Source organism: Salvia hispanica, chromosome 2, assembly GCF_023119035.1.
Source record: "Salvia hispanica cultivar TCC Black 2014 chromosome 2, UniMelb_Shisp_WGS_1.0, whole genome shotgun sequence".
Classification (NCBI taxonomy): Eukaryota; Viridiplantae; Streptophyta; class Magnoliopsida; order Lamiales; family Lamiaceae; genus Salvia; species Salvia hispanica.
The window spans coordinates 17,316,712-17,331,480 of record NC_062966.1 but is presented as its reverse complement, the minus strand read 5'-3'; the positions used below and the strand labels follow the sequence as shown (position 1 = coordinate 17,331,480).

General features: G+C 36.2%; 4 protein-coding genes across 8 annotated transcripts; 2 read left to right on the top strand and 2 right to left on the bottom strand.

Annotated features, from left to right (window-relative positions):
- Positions 1 to 688: 688 nt before the first annotated feature.
- Positions 689 to 5,734, top strand: LOC125207305 (pentatricopeptide repeat-containing protein At2g29760, chloroplastic-like). Of its 4 annotated transcripts, XM_048106587.1 has the most exons (4): positions 689 to 2,527; positions 3,008 to 3,177; positions 3,966 to 4,179; positions 4,316 to 5,734. In XM_048106587.1, exons 1-2 carry the CDS (start codon positions 733 to 735, stop codon positions 3,076 to 3,078), a joined length of 1,866 nt encoding a protein of 621 aa, XP_047962544.1. In that variant the 5' UTR covers positions 689 to 732; the 3' UTR covers positions 3,079 to 3,177; positions 3,966 to 4,179; positions 4,316 to 5,734. The 4 variants fall into 4 exon arrangements, with proteins under 4 accessions (XP_047962544.1, XP_047962546.1, XP_047962543.1 ...); XM_048106589.1 differs by having other exon boundaries at positions 3,062 to 3,177; positions 3,966 to 5,734; XM_048106586.1 differs by having other exon boundaries at positions 3,966 to 5,734.
- Positions 4,607 to 5,275, bottom strand: LOC125207306 (dehydration-responsive element-binding protein 1C-like). Its single transcript, XM_048106590.1, has one exon. It carries the CDS (start codon positions 5,273 to 5,275, stop codon positions 4,745 to 4,747), a length of 531 nt encoding a protein of 176 aa, XP_047962547.1. The 3' UTR covers positions 4,607 to 4,744.
- Positions 5,735 to 8,132: 2,398 nt separating the features above from the next.
- LOC125206390 (two-component response regulator ARR14-like) lies at positions 8,133 to 10,077 on the top strand. Its single transcript, XM_048105650.1, has 7 exons — positions 8,133 to 8,271; positions 8,358 to 8,510; positions 8,586 to 8,868; positions 8,997 to 9,564; positions 9,653 to 9,742; positions 9,834 to 9,911; positions 9,991 to 10,077. The coding sequence occupies exons 1-7, from the start codon at positions 8,133 to 8,135 to the stop codon at positions 10,075 to 10,077; spliced, it is 1,398 nt and encodes a 465-aa protein (XP_047961607.1).
- Positions 10,078 to 11,076: 999 nt separating this feature from the next.
- LOC125207469 (BAG family molecular chaperone regulator 3-like) lies at positions 11,077 to 13,174 on the bottom strand. 2 transcript variants are annotated; one of them, XM_048106834.1, is made up of 5 exons: positions 12,831 to 13,174; positions 12,344 to 12,716; positions 12,011 to 12,267; positions 11,791 to 11,937; positions 11,077 to 11,705 (listed from the first exon to the last, which is right to left on the bottom strand). In XM_048106834.1, the coding sequence occupies exons 2-5, from the start codon at positions 12,543 to 12,545 to the stop codon at positions 11,352 to 11,354; spliced, it is 960 nt and encodes a 319-aa protein (XP_047962791.1). In that variant the 5' UTR covers positions 12,546 to 12,716; positions 12,831 to 13,174; the 3' UTR covers positions 11,077 to 11,351. The 2 variants fall into 2 exon arrangements, with proteins under 2 accessions (XP_047962791.1, XP_047962790.1); XM_048106833.1 differs by having other exon boundaries at positions 12,344 to 13,174.
- Positions 13,175 to 14,769: the final 1,595 nt, after the last annotated feature.

The following is a 14,769-nucleotide window of genomic DNA, read 5'->3' as shown; positions in this document are numbered from 1 at the left end:
AAAAATTATCAAATTTTCGGTATATCGTAATTTTCGATACGATACAGTATCGTATCGTAAGTTTTCAATACGATAACGATATGAATTTCCTTTTATCGCGATATATCGTTTTATATCGAATATACGATGCATATCGATATTTTCGAAATATCGTTTTATATCGAATATACGATATATATCATATATATTGAAACATATTGAAATTCAATACATATGGAAGTTTAAAATTATAAATATATATAAATTCATTTAATTCATTCATATATTTAGAAAATATATATATGAAACCCTAATAAGAACACTGTTTATTTTATTGTGTTAAAATTTTATTAATTTTTGTGTTATTTTTCAGTTTTGAAATTATATTTTTCGATATACAGGTATTCGATACGATAACAATATTTCGATATATCATATCGATCTTACGATATATCGAAATATCGATACGATAACGATATTGATATTATCCATATCGAAAGTTCGATATATCGAAACTTTCGATACGATAACGATATGAAATTCTTTCATATCGATATTTTCTATCGATAGGAAACACGATACAATATTTTCGATACGATATATCGTATCAACCCACCCCTAGTTTTATTTTTATAATAATTACTTTTCCAAATCCGCTAATGAGCTAATTAATGCAATTAAAACCTTAAAGGTACGTGTTGATATGCATAAGGTACAACCAGTCTGTTAAATCTTGAAGGCTGTCCACTTGTGATGAAACTAGCGGCAGTATGTTCCCGCCGCTTCTCCACCTCGAAGATCACCAAGTCCGGTCCATATTCCAGCAACCAGATGGTCCATGACCCAATCAGGGAGCTGCACGCGCACCTTGTCCGTACCCATCAGCACAGGAACTCGAACGCAATGTCACCAGTCATCAGATCTTACGCCCTTTCTAAAATATCTATCCATAAAGCCCGTTCCGCTTTTAACGGGATCGACCAACCCACACTGCCTATTTGGAATCACATGATACGCGCTCACTCCACAAGCGACACCCCAGTTGCCGCACTCCACATGTTTGGGAAAATGCGTCACTCAGGATTGCGTGGCGATAATCTCACTTTTATATTTCTGTGCAAAGCTTGTGCTAGGGTTTTGGATTTTACATTCGGGAAAATGGTCCATGTTCATATTTTTAAACTTGGGTTCGAGTCGTACCTCTTTGTTTGCAACGCTTTGATTCATATGTATGGTTTTTGTGGTGACTTGTGTTCTTCGAGAAGAGTGTTTGATGAAATGGGTGACAAGGACTTGGTTTCTTGGAACTCTATCATCTGTTCGTACAGTCAATGCGCGAATTATTCTGAGGTTTTGGGGCTTTTTGATGCGATGATGGTGGAAAATGTGACGGCTGATGCTGTGACTTTGGTAAAAGTTGTTTTAGCTTGTAATCATTTAGGTGCGTGGAAAATTTTGGATTATGTGGTGGAGTATATAGAGAATAATCGTGTTCATATCGATGTGTACTTGGGCAATACACTGATTAATGTATATGGAAGGCGCGGCTCGATTGGATTCGCTCGAAGGATTTTTGACAGGATGACTGTAAGGAATGTTGTTTCTTGGAATGTGATGGTTATTGCGACTGCCAAATCCGGTGATTTATCTGCAGCCAGGAAACTCTTCAGTGAGATGCCGGAGAGAGATGTGATTTCGTGGACTTCCATGATCACCGGATACGCTCAGGGCAACCAACACGATGATGCTATCAGTCTTTTCAAAGAGATGATGGTAGCAAAGGTTATTCCTGATAAAATCACAGTAGCGACCGTGCTCTCTTCCTGTGCGCGTCTAGGGAGGCTTGAGATGGGCCGGGCTATTCATGATTATGTGATCAGTGAGAGTGTGGAATCAGATATCTATGTTGAGAATGCTCTTATAGACATGTATTGCAAATGTGGATCTGTTGAAGAGGCAATGGAGGTGTTTAATGAGATGAAAGTGAAGGACTCTGTGTCGTGGAGCTCAGTCATCACTGGTCTTGCTGTGAATGGAAAATCTAGCCGCGCTCTTGAGTTATTCATGGAAATGTCGAGAGGAGGAGGATTAAGACCGACTCATGGAGCTTTTGTTGGGGTGCTGCTGGCTTGCGTCCATTCTGGTTTGGTGAAGAAAGGGTTGGAATATTTCTGCAGTATGCAAAAGGATCATGGATTGGCACCGGAAATGACACACTTCGGGTGTGTCGTGGATCTTTTATGTCGGTCTGGCGACCTTAGTAGGGCATACGAATTCATAAGGAAGATGCCTATAGTTCCCAGTGCTGCAGTGTGGATGATATTATTGAGTGCTTGTAAAACTCATGGTAATCTGGTATTAGCAAGAATTGTTTCTGAGAAGCTTCTGGAATTGGATCCGGGTAATGGTGCAAACTATGTGCTCTCATCCAACTCATATGCCAGTGCAGAGAGATGGGATGATGCTATAAAAGTGAGGGAACTGATGGGCAGCAGGGACATCCCCAAGCCAGTAGGTTGGAGTTGTGTAGGAACTGACAACATTCCGAGTAAGTGTCTTATTTAAAAATTATACAATTAGGATACAAACTAGTCATTCTGGCCCTGTAGTCAATACACATCTTTAGTTGTTTGGCATTTCATGTAATAATTAAGGATGAGAAGATGAAAAAAACTATTTAGTTGTCTGGTATCATTCGTAGTATGTCAACTGGTCTCCGAGGCCCTTCTCGTTCCTGCATCCAACGAACTCTAAACGAATTTGACGACGATCTTGAACTAAATCTTCACCACTTTACATCCAATTGCTTGTTTTAGCAATCAACCCGTATTCAATGAGGTTCGCCACAACTTAAAGCAGCAGAGTGTGCCAGTAGTAACAAATTATTATTTGTTTCCTGTAGGTAACAAATCCATTAAATAAAAAACTCCATCCTTTAATGCAGAAATAACTATCATCCACTAATCAAAAAGAAAGGCAAAGGGCACAAATTTATTATTTCTCTTTCCTTATTGATCAAATTAACAAGAACATGAGAAAGAGCGGCAGTCTATCAAATCTTGGTGTGTGTGTCTGTTTGAAGCTGAACAAAGCAGCTAATCTGAGGGCCCCAAGCTGGATCCTTCCTTTTGCGGTTGCTCTATCTTGCTTCTTTGGATTGCTTCGAGGGAGCCCCGATGATGCCAATTCCGTTTACCAGTAAGCTTTTTTAGATTGTTGTCTTTTATTATGTGAAAAGCGTTATTCTTTTATCACAGGGTCTACAAAATTATGTGGCATTAAAACAATTAAATAGTGTTTCTAGACTAATAGCAGTTGCAGACTTATGTCTGCAGAATATGTTTCCTCATGTTCAGAACTTTGGATTGAACTATCGATTCTAGAGTAGGATTTGTTATGGTATTTATTTTCTTTTGCTGTGATACAGTGCATAGTTTTTCTGAACTTTCTGGTTCTGGAAAATCGGATTGATGGAACCCAAACTGGTATTTTGCATACATGCAGTTAACTGATGCAGGCTTAGTGGTTAAAAATGATGTCTGGAGTTGAGATGCTTCTTTGGAAAGGAGGGTGATGGCACGTTCTAGGTTAAAAAGCCAATGAGATGTGATTATACTTTTTGTTGGAATCTGTATGAGTATTAAGATTAGCATTGTTTCACCATCATACATGTCTTCTCAAATTGCTCCGTTAGTATTGGACAATCTCATATCTATAATAGGCATGAATCTTGGCATTGTTTTATAGTACGAGTCACCATGTTCCAGGCTTCCAGCAAGCATCTTTTTCTTGCTTCTTAGAGATTCATGTTCTCCTTACATTTACAAACATTGTGCCTTTCAATTCTTATATCATTTGCTATACGAAACGCTTTAGATAGCTGGCTTAGTTGTAAAATTTTGTGCCACCCCTATTAATGGCTCCTTATTTTGATGCGGTCCATTGAACTTATTTGCATTTCGTTTAACAATTTGAATAACTGCTAGGGCTTGTGTTTGGCAATGCGAGAAGACTGGATGTGTGAGGAAACATTACGAGCTTTTAAAGTAAGACTGGCAATGCGAGAAGACTGGATAGTCCCTCTTTCTAGCTACAATACGAGCTTTTAAAGTAAGAGCTGATGCAATGAGGGTCATGATTGCAGCTCCAGTGTTGGGCATTCCAACAACCCACATCTTATTCTATGAGTTTGACTATATGGTAAGCGCACTGCAAAGCTCATCCTTCAGTTTGTGCTATGTAGATTATTACTAGTAACTAAACATGGGTTCATATTTTCGCCTTTCATTATGTTTGCACCATAACATAAATATTTCCTAAAATTCTTCATCCGCAGCTGTTTAGGTTTTCCGTACAGGGAGAAGCTATCAACAGAAATCATCTAAGAATATATAGAGGGGCTGTTGTGATGCTTGTAAAACATTACGACACCCCCCAGGGTAGGCGCTCATGAAAATAAGAAAGACTCATGGGGCGAGTTTAAATATCTCGTGGACCCACTTTCATTGTTCTCTTTTAAATGCAGCCCATAAAAAGAAAAAGTATGGAGAAACCCCCAATACTTCTCTTTCACTCTCTATTTCGTAAATCGTAACCTTGATTTCAAAATTTAGGAATGAAGTATGGATTCCTTAAATTGGTCTTAATTCTTATTGGTGCTCATAGAAAACAAATCTTTTACATTTGTACTTTCCAGAGTACGAATTCTAATGTTACCTACACAAGTAACACAACCACACGTGATGGAGATTCCTGTGCTATACTACTAGAAAGAATAACTCCACAGCGCCACATCAGCATCGAATTCCACGTCATGATAGTAGATAGGCAGCGGCGGCGGCGGCATCATCAGTCCCTCAGCCATATCCGCCACCAATCCATGCATCCCAAACGCTTTCTCATAGTCATCATCATACATAAGCCACGGCTGATCAGAGCAGCAGGTCTTGGCCGCCTCCGTCGCGGCCTTCCGAATGTCCTGAGCACTCGACGACGCCGGAATCGGCAGCCGCCAGGTGGAGTCGGCGAAGTTGAGGCAAGCGGACCGGCCTCTCAAGGCGATGGCAGCCACGTCGTGAGCCCGGGCCGCCATTTCGGCGGTGGCGAAGGTCCCGAGCCAGATTCTTGACTTCTTGTTGGGCTCTCTGAGCTCGCAGACCCACTTGCCGGAGTCACGGCGACGCACGCCGCGGTAGACGGGGTGGCGCGTCTCTCGGAACTTCTTCCGGCCTGCCCGCTTCTTTGGGCTGTTGGAAGCTAGATTGAGTTGATCATCTGAGACTGAGAAATGGTCCATCGATAAGCACTGACTATATGTTTCGAGAGTGTTTTTCAGTTGTTTCAGTTTGTTGGAATGAGTGATACTCCAGTACTTTATAAATTAGTTAGACACGGAGATGTGTAAGATGCCAGGCTGGAGGAAGAAGGGAAGAAAAAGGAAAGTGAAGTGATGTGGGAGTTTATAATAGGCCAGCTGTTTTTTTATTCATAATTTTGAATAAGTCTCTTACACCACGTGTAAAAGTCTTAACAATGAGTGAACTTGTTGTGATTGTGACGTTTTCCAAAATCCAAAAGAGCCACTGCACCATAAATTTCTTATTTTTCCCATTCCCACCTGTCTTTAAGCTAGTTTGTCATAATTAGTTTTATACCCCCTCGTCTCACTCCAGTAGTTCCCCGTTTATCATTGTATCCCTGTTGGAGTTCCAATTAGAATATTTCATAAATGGCAATAGACTATGTATTTCACCAACTTTCCTTTACATTTATTAAAACTCGTGTCAAAGCTTGAACTCCTAAATTGGGACGGAACGAGTATTACTTATCTCTATATTATTCTTTTTTTTAAAACTAAGTGTTTAAAATAAGTGTTTCACTTATGATGAGATGGAGGGAGTATTACTAATGATTTCAACCACATTTTTCTCTCGCCCTTACTAGATTATTTGTATATTAAAACTCGCACTGTCCGCTACAAATAGACAGATTATTATTATTATTATTCACAATGTTTTTTATTTGTAGCTTTTTAGACATAGTAATGTGGTAAGAATGACACTATGATATCGTTCAGTTGCTATAACTCATTATCATATAATTATTCATTTAGAATTAAGTTGTGAGATTATTTAATTCAGAGTGGATGGCTAACCATCATTATCATATAATTATTCATCTAACTTTTAGTTGTGAGATCTAATCTCATAAATCAAACATAGTAGTACATATTCAATCGATATAGTCATTCAAACCAAATGATCCTATGGATATTGTTATAATTTAACTAGGGTTTTAATTTAGTCATTTTTAATTTGTATGGTGGCATTTGGTTGCTATGATTTATTATCATAAATTCATAATAATTATCCATCTAAGATTACATTGTGAGATTATTTTAATTGAAGAAGACGGCTATTACTCGTTATAAAAAATAAATTAAAAATAAATTAAACTCCTAAAGAGTTGATGCAACATCGGCCGCAAAATTGAAATGTTATGTAAAAGCTTCATAACTAAATTAAGATAAAAAGTTAGTAGACTAAATAGAATATGGATTTAATTTATTAGGTAAGTAATCTTAAAAAGCAAGGGACAAAATTGGGCGAGAAGGCAGGTTGACTGGTTTCAATACACGGATGACAGTTAATCAGGTGTTTTCCCACGGAAACGCGTGACCCACGTGCTCATTGCCTCATCCTATAAACCTCCTCTCTAGATTACAAATGCGAATGCGAATGTTGTAGTACATGAATTTTAAAATTTTCTAATTATTTTTTACAAATTATTTCGATCAAATTGAGATGACGTGGACAGTACATGATATATTATCATCTAGGGGAGTGATCAATTGCTAACTCATCATTTAATTGCTAATTACAACTAATTTAAGACCACATGATTTTAAAAAACGTGTGGTCTACAATTTGCCACGTGTAATTTTCGTTTTTATTAATTAAATAAAAAAATTAAAAAAAAACGCCAAATTAGGGTTTTAGATGAAAATGTCAATATAGTGTTTTGAAAATATCAACACAATGCTTTGAGAATGTCAACACAAATTTAGGATTGACATTGTATATGCTTTATATTGACATATTATCTTAGCTGTATTGACATTAGTCTGTGTACGAAAAATACGAAAATTCTAGATTTTTTTTTTCAAATTTTGACGTCGGAACATATGCATGTAGTATATCGTTGGAATCCTTATAAAATTATCTTTAATTTGATATATGTTATATGAATTTAAAGTTTTGAGATTTTTTTAAAAGTTAGTTATAACTAACTTGACATTAATACCCCTATTGATTTTTATTGGAATTAATCATATAGCCTTATTGACGTTTTTTGTTGATCGTATTGACATTTTGTGGTTAATGATCTAGGCCTTTAATTTGAATATCTAATGGCTATTATTGAGTTGTAGTTAGCAATTAAGCATTGAGTTAGCAATATAACACTCCCCTTATTATCTACGTGGTTAAATGTGACAAATCATCTAATTGTATTATTTGATTGTAAATGAAGAGTTTTTACTTTTTCTCATTTATTCCCTAAAGTTTCTTTTATTTTAACTAAATAAATGAATTTTGAGATTTTCTAAATGTTCTCTGGACGCACATCGGAAATTAAGTTATTTGTTATTTTTGCTTATAATTATAATTATAAATAAATTATCCCTGCAAGGAGATCTATTAAATATATCAATTCAAACTAAATAACAATAACTCATCCAAAATTATGTGCACTATCTAATATAGACATTAGTAACCTCAAAAGGAGTAATATTAAATTCGCCATACATCAAAATAATTAATCGATCCGAAAAAGCAGACTACATTATATGAACATACATCTTAATTATAATATGTATGGTATATGATATTTTACTCAGATTTCCCACATTAATTACACCGTGAAAAAAAACTTCAAACCCACCACTACAGAATTTTAAATGAAATTTCCCTCCAAATTTTGTTTATTTATTTCCAAATACAGATTGTTACGGCTCCAAAATAAATATTTAAAAAGGACCTCCAAAACATTGTTGTATATAATTTCTCACTTGCCTTTGCTCTTCTTCCCTCCCCTTTTCTTATTTACCATATCATCATCTTCAACATTTGTCAACCCAATTTCCCAAAATAAAAATGGCAAGTGAAAATATTTGTTTGAAGCGTTCGTCTAAGCCGAGAAGATCATGCGATTCGATAAGTATTTTGGTGGTGGATGATGATACAACATGTCTTGCAGTTGTTGCAGCGCTGCTTAAGAAGTTCAAATATTCAGGTTCACAATTTGCTTCTTTTTTTAATTTTTTATTGAAATGTATTCAATTAATCTTACATGAATAAGTATATGAATTTGAATTCCAGTTGTGACGGCGAAGCACCCAAATGATGCGCTGTGCGCCCTTCGGATCAAGGTCGGTGCGTTTGATTTGGTGGTGTCGGACGTCAACATGCCAGACATGAACGGTTTCCAGCTTCGAGAAGCCATCACTCATGAATTCAATCTGCCTGTGATTTGTAAGTTTGTGTATTTGTATATTATTTTCATGTTTAATTCATTCATTGCTTGAATACTTTTATGGTATGGCGCAGTGATGTCGGTTGATAGCAAAGAGGTTGTGCTTTCGAAGGTGAACAAGAGTGGCGCTGCACTTTTCATATCAAAGCCAGTGTCTCCAAATGACTTGAAGGATTTATGGCAATTTGCTTCCTTGAAAAAGAAAGCAAATAGTAATGAAAACTCCAAGAGAAGACCACAGAATAAAGAGAGGCTTGAATGTGGTGATGCTAATACTAAAAAGCCCAAAGTTATTTGGACTAATGCCCTGCATTATCGCTTCTTGGAGGCTATTAGAAGCATTGGTCTCGAGAGTAAGCATTACCACTTTCTATTCATATTTATGCAATCTCAATTTTCACAATTAATTTATTTTGATTTTAAATTAATGTAGGAGCTGTGCCAAAGAAAATTCTTCAAGTGATGGACGTACCTGGATTAACCAGAGAAAATGTGGCTAGCCATTTGCAGAAATATAGGATGTTCTTGAAACGAGTTTCAGATGCAAGTTACAAACTCGAGGCTGGTGAGGATGATGGGGCTATGATTCGGATGCCAAGCTATGCGTCGAATTATTCTCTCAACAGATTAACCAAACCTCAGTTTCGGTTTGAGTCATATCAGACACATCCCACATCCCATATTAGTCTTGGCTCAAATTCAATCAACAAAAAGTCAGAAATTACTTGTGCATTGCCTTCTACTACTCATATAGTGCACCACCAGTCAGGAAACTCTGTGAATTTTGATATTGATGAGTTGCTGAACAACATTGACCAAACTTGTTACGCGGAACATTTAAATGAACCGTTGCTGCTGCCACCACTGCCTTCATCGAATCTGTCTTTTGTCCAAGACCAGCAGTTCAATGGAGGGATAGTTGATGATTCGCCGTTTTGTTCTGTTTATGATTTGCCTGCCTCACATGTACAACAGCCCTTCAACTTGAATCCAACTCATCTTCACAGTAGTATGCCCTCATATCAACTCATCAACTTCCAAAATCAACAACAGGTACTTTTTCTATTTGCTCTTCACTTTTACATTAGCACACACACAACACAGCTTTTAGAAACTGTTGATTAAGTGAAGAACTTGACAGCAGCGTGGATGTGAATATACTGAAAGCCCCACCCTCTTATATGATGACATTGGCATGACTAGTTCATCTTATGATCTAGCTGGCTACCAGGCAAGTCTAAAACACTCACTACTTTGTTCAGCAAAATTGTTTTTCTCAGAGGTTCTTAGTTATTTACACAATTGTTATATACAAACAGCAGGTACAAGGAACAATAGACTCTGTGGTGTTTGGAACTACTTCTTCTCAGTTCCATAAAGCTATTGAATCTACAGATCAGGCATGCTATTCTGTAACTTCATCATCTTCTAATTACTCTGCCCGATATAATGCTTACGACTGACTTTTGTTCAATACAGTGCGACTACAACGACGCTGCTCTGGAATCTTTACTTGCCTTTGGACTGTTTGGAGAAGATCAAATCCAAACCCTTGAAGGGATCTGAATTCAGCAGCTTTGGAAACACCTTAATCGCTGTACATACTAATTGGTTTCAAGTTGAAAAATAGTTGAACTACTGATCCAAGGAAATGGTAACTTAGAGTTAACTGTTGGAAACACTTACAGTTTGTCTGCCTACATTTTACAGGATGATGATGATGAGTATGTATTGTATGCTAATATCAAAAGGAAAAAAAGGGGATCTTTATGCATTTCCCTACCCTGTGTTTGATTCTAGATTTCTAAATACCTAAATTTCATGTCATGTGCACTAAAAACATAAAATGTAGAACGAATTGACCTATTACTACCCTGTATCACTATATTTGTATATCAATTAATACTATCGTGGGTTATTAATAAAAACTTCAAAACAAAATTGCAATTTCATGAACAAGGTTAAATGCGATGGCCTTATGGCTTATAGTGGATTTTACCTATGCACATACAAAATTGTATTTCAAGCAATAATGTAGTTTGATACTCTATCTAAATAAAAAGAGAGAAGAAAGGAAACATCATCACCAATATACTGTCCTTGTCTTGTCAGGACCAGCAAACAAGCTGTTTTAAAGTATATAAAGACATGGTTAATTATTGAAAACGGAAAAAATCATACTCATAATAATAATAATAATAATAATTAATATGAACAATTATGAATATAGTGTACAATGTTAAAAAATTAGAATAAGCTATGATCATATCATAAGTTTGTCCTTATGTTTGTACCAATTTACAACTTGATAGTACAATAATAAATTAATTAAAATAACTGTCAAACTTATTGATGGATGAATAAGTAAATCCTTCACAGATATGTATTCTTCTTGTTTAATGTTGTTTAGGAAGCAAGTGTATATATACTATATAGACGAATGATTAATTCTCAATAATGCAAGGAACTGGGAAGAACATTATCACACCAGGGTTGACCTACTTTTAACTACTCATATGTAAAGTATTAAACAAAACTTACAACTCCGAATAAGATTCTGTTGCATCAGCAAAAAAAACTACTCATTGAAATGCAATTGCAAACTATAAGTACAAGTAGTCACGACACATGATGTATATCACCAACATTACAAAATATAAACAAACTCAATGGGGATGATCAAGCGTGGATGCAAGTATCCCCATTTATTTGTGATGAAGAGAAACACATATGGGAAGACAAGAGCTCTAAATACAGAAAAGAATCGAGAATCGATACCAAACATACTTCCAAACAAATCCACACTAGACACAGCATCCGCGTTGGATCTTACTACCAACTCACAGCAAGTTCCAACTGAAAGCTGGACGAATGTTTCCTTTTTCTGTTGTACTGGAGGTCGAAGGGCCACCTAAAAATGGATTCGAAGTAGAATCAAAAGTCTCCCATTGTGTTGTGATCACCACAGAAGTGCCTGAGCCCGAGCTCCTTGAAGGTTGATGTTCATCCTGCAGCTTTGGTGAATCACAGTCGATCAAAGACTCCCCCAGGGAATGCCTGGCTTGATGCTGAGCAGGTGAAGAAGGCACATCAGGACCATTCGAGTGCTTCTGCGATGAAACTTGGTTTACAGGCATCGAGTTCTTGAGTTTCATCGCATCAAGTTTCTCCACATGCTTCTGTATTCTTCTCACCTATAAAATTCAAGATTCAAGAATCAGCTTCTTCCTTGTAACACCACACCTCACACAGACAAGACTACACATTCGAATAAACTACCTGCATTTTCCTCTGTGATTTGACATCGCCGTCAGCAACGACGCCATCCAATTTGAGCAATTGATTCATCAAGAGCTCAATGAGGTTCACTAAATCCTTATCCACCACTTTCCCGCCTTTAGAAATCACAGTTTCAAGAGAAGATACCTGCGCCAATCCCAAATTACGACGAGTTTTCATAAATAGTTCATACTAATAACAGAATGAAGCTTGCAATTACCTGCGAAGCGAGCCTATCAACCTCCAAGCTGATATCTGACAGCGTTTTTGCAGCCTTCTCCATTTTAGCATTCTTCCTCATTTCTAGGAAGCGTTTCTCCTTGCTAATGGCGTCCTCTTCCAACACCAATTTAGACTTGTCTTTCACTCCGGCACTGTCTAGATACGCAGTCGAATTCCTCTCTTTATCCTTGTAAAACAGCTTCTGATCCTGGTGGTGCAGCCCCGTCGGCGCCGACAGCATCTTCTTCAGTTCCCCTAAATTCAGTAACATAAACAGAATGAAATTTTTTGAAACGAAACATATAAAAGCAAATCACGCTGAGGAAATTACCGAAGGTTGATTGCGAGCTGATGCGGATTTCATGATAAAGTGAACCGTATTTGACGCGGACTCGAATGGTGGGCGGCGGCGGCACTCGGCTCTCTTCTCCGCCGTCGGTACGCTTCTGGACCAGCATTCCGCCGGGCCTCATCTCCCACTCTTTCTCCGCGCCGGGTGGTAGCGTTTCATTCTTAGTCCTCATCCGCATCATCTTCGATCACAGATACTATCAACTACGGTTGAAATCCCGATAATTTTTTGGAATTCAGCAGATCAAAAACAAACTGCGACTTGATCCACGGGTTGACTCGGAAAAGAAAAACCCTCGCAAATAAAAAAAATTCACAAACTTCTGAATCTCATCATCACCCGATCACAACGTCTGAATGTTACCGCAAATTCGTGAGAGGAAATCACCAAATAAAATGGGACAAAGATTTAGTTTGAGCTCGAATGGGGAAAAAAAGGAAAAAGGTAAAAAATTATAAAGTCAAACCGGGAATCTCGAGTGTTCGGGAAAGATCGGCGGAGAGTGGTGGTTAATTGCGTTGGGTTGAGGCTGAATCGCCCGACAGAAATAAAAAAATAATCAGATCTCTCACAAAAATTTCGAAAGAATCAGTTACAGAGTGAAATCTGCAAATGCTAATATCTAGTCTCCGTAAGTTGAAAAAACTCCGATGAAAATCCCTCAAAAAAAACACAATGCCATAACTCTCTAACGAGGAAAGATTAACTGAATATTGAGTTGGTTACTGCGTGCTTCTCTCTCTGCAAGGCTGGAGAAAGAAGACGCTAAGAGAGAGAAACGTAAAGATATTAAAAATTGTATGGACAGCGAACACAACAGCATTGAGGTCAGATTATATAAATATACAGTAAATTCTATAAAATCACCAAAACCAAATTACACATTTAAAAAACAAATGAGGAAATTACAAGACCCACGAAAGCCGCCGACGCCTCTGAAAGTAAAAATTAAAAGAAAATACAATAAGTTTAACCATAATAGATTAATAGTCAATTGAAGTACTTATTATTTATCAATTTTATTATAATAGATTATTTTAATATGCTTTCAGTTAATTTTTTTTTTTTATCTATTTGCACTTTTATATTGGGTGTGGTCGGCTATGTATTAACTTATCAAATTTGATCTCTGCATAGTAGCTTAGTCGTGTGCCGCCAAAATCTCATAAACAATTACTACTACTAAGTACTCTACTATATAATGAACTCGCATATAATTCTTCAATCATGACAACATTTGTACTCCCTATTTAAAAAGTTACAATAATGATTTAGGTATATCAGTATCATTTGGGCGTCGTATTTTTATGTTAATATGAATTAGTCTATTATCTTCGTTTGATGAAAACCAACTAATTCTTCTTAGCTTATTAATCCGTTCTATTTTAAATGTTTGCATGTTTTAAGTTACTATTTTCATATGGCGTTAGTTGCATCGATCCATTATTTGAGACGCCCAATTGTGTCTAACATAGTAACATGCCATTAAATTCCACATATATAAGTCAAGAAGAAATAAGTTGACCTGAAATAGTAATAGTAATAGTAACAATAGTAATAATAATAAAATCATAGAACGATTAAACTATCTTTAAAGCATCTTCTTATGTTTCGTTTATACTTAAAAACATAGAATGCCGATAAATATATTCACCATAGCAAATGTTATCCCAATTATCTCAGACACATTGAAGATTTAACTTTCCCCTCGGATTTGTTATGGTTTAACGTCGCGATCATAATCGGTCTGGACTTGATTTGATTTGATGTATTAATACAATTAATAAGATATTGTGACGATGCATATTTTTTTCCGTGGCAAGGGCATAGTTGACCAACAAAAATGAGGTTTAAATTATTCATGAACGATAAATAAATGTGACAAACGCTTGAAAACAAATTAATACTAGTAGTATTTTAATAAATGTATATGCATGCATATAACAAAATCCACATCTTAGTGCTAAAGGTAAATGAGTTTCATAAATATATTCAGAATATAGTCATAGGCTCATAACAAACATGACTTTCGAAGAAACTAAGAACAAAATATTAATTAAGGATCATAAGATATGTCTCAGTTGAAGTTTCGGTAGTTATGAAATAAATAAATGTATGTGCATGTATGTAAATGAGAGAATAAATTAAACAAGGTCCAACCCACATATTGGCACACATAAATATTTTCTAAGTGGAATTGGGGATTTCAATTAATTCGTTAAAATCATAGCTTGATTGTGGCATTATTATTATTATTATTATTATTATTATTATTATTATTATTATTATTATTATTATTATCAATTATTCGTTAAAAATTCACCAAGAATACAGGGTGACATGCAAATTGAAGATATATTTTAATAAAATCCAAACAGTTTAACCAGCAACATTTTTTATTGTGG

Coding starts and splice junctions, on each gene's coding strand:
- LOC125207305 (XM_048106587.1), top strand. CDS start 733: ATGAAACTAGCGGCAGTATGTTCCCGCCGCTTCTCCACCTCGAAGATC. Junction 2,528..3,007: donor AGGAACTGACAACATTCCGA/GTAAGTGTCTTA, acceptor CAAATTAACAAG/AACATGAGAAAGAGCGGCAG.
- LOC125207306 (XM_048106590.1), bottom strand. CDS start 5,275: ATGGACCATTTCTCAGTCTCAGATGATCAACTCAATCTAGCTTCCAAC.
- LOC125206390 (XM_048105650.1), top strand. CDS start 8,133: ATGGCAAGTGAAAATATTTGTTTGAAGCGTTCGTCTAAGCCGAGAAGA. Junction 8,869..8,996: donor AGCATTGGTCTCGAGAGTAA/GCATTACCACTT, acceptor TGGATTAACCAG/AGAAAATGTGGCTAGCCATT. Junction 9,743..9,833: donor ATGATCTAGCTGGCTACCAG/GCAAGTCTAAAA, acceptor TACAAACAGCAG/GTACAAGGAACAATAGACTC.
- LOC125207469 (XM_048106833.1), bottom strand. CDS start 12,545: ATGATGCGGATGAGGACTAAGAATGAAACGCTACCACCCGGCGCGGAG. Junction 12,268..12,343: donor CAGCTCGCAATCAACCTTCG/GTAATTTCCTCA, acceptor TACTGAATTTAG/GGGAACTGAAGAAGATGCTG. Junction 11,938..12,010: donor TTGATAGGCTCGCTTCGCAG/GTAATTGCAAGC, acceptor GGATTGGCGCAG/GTATCTTCTCTTGAAACTGT.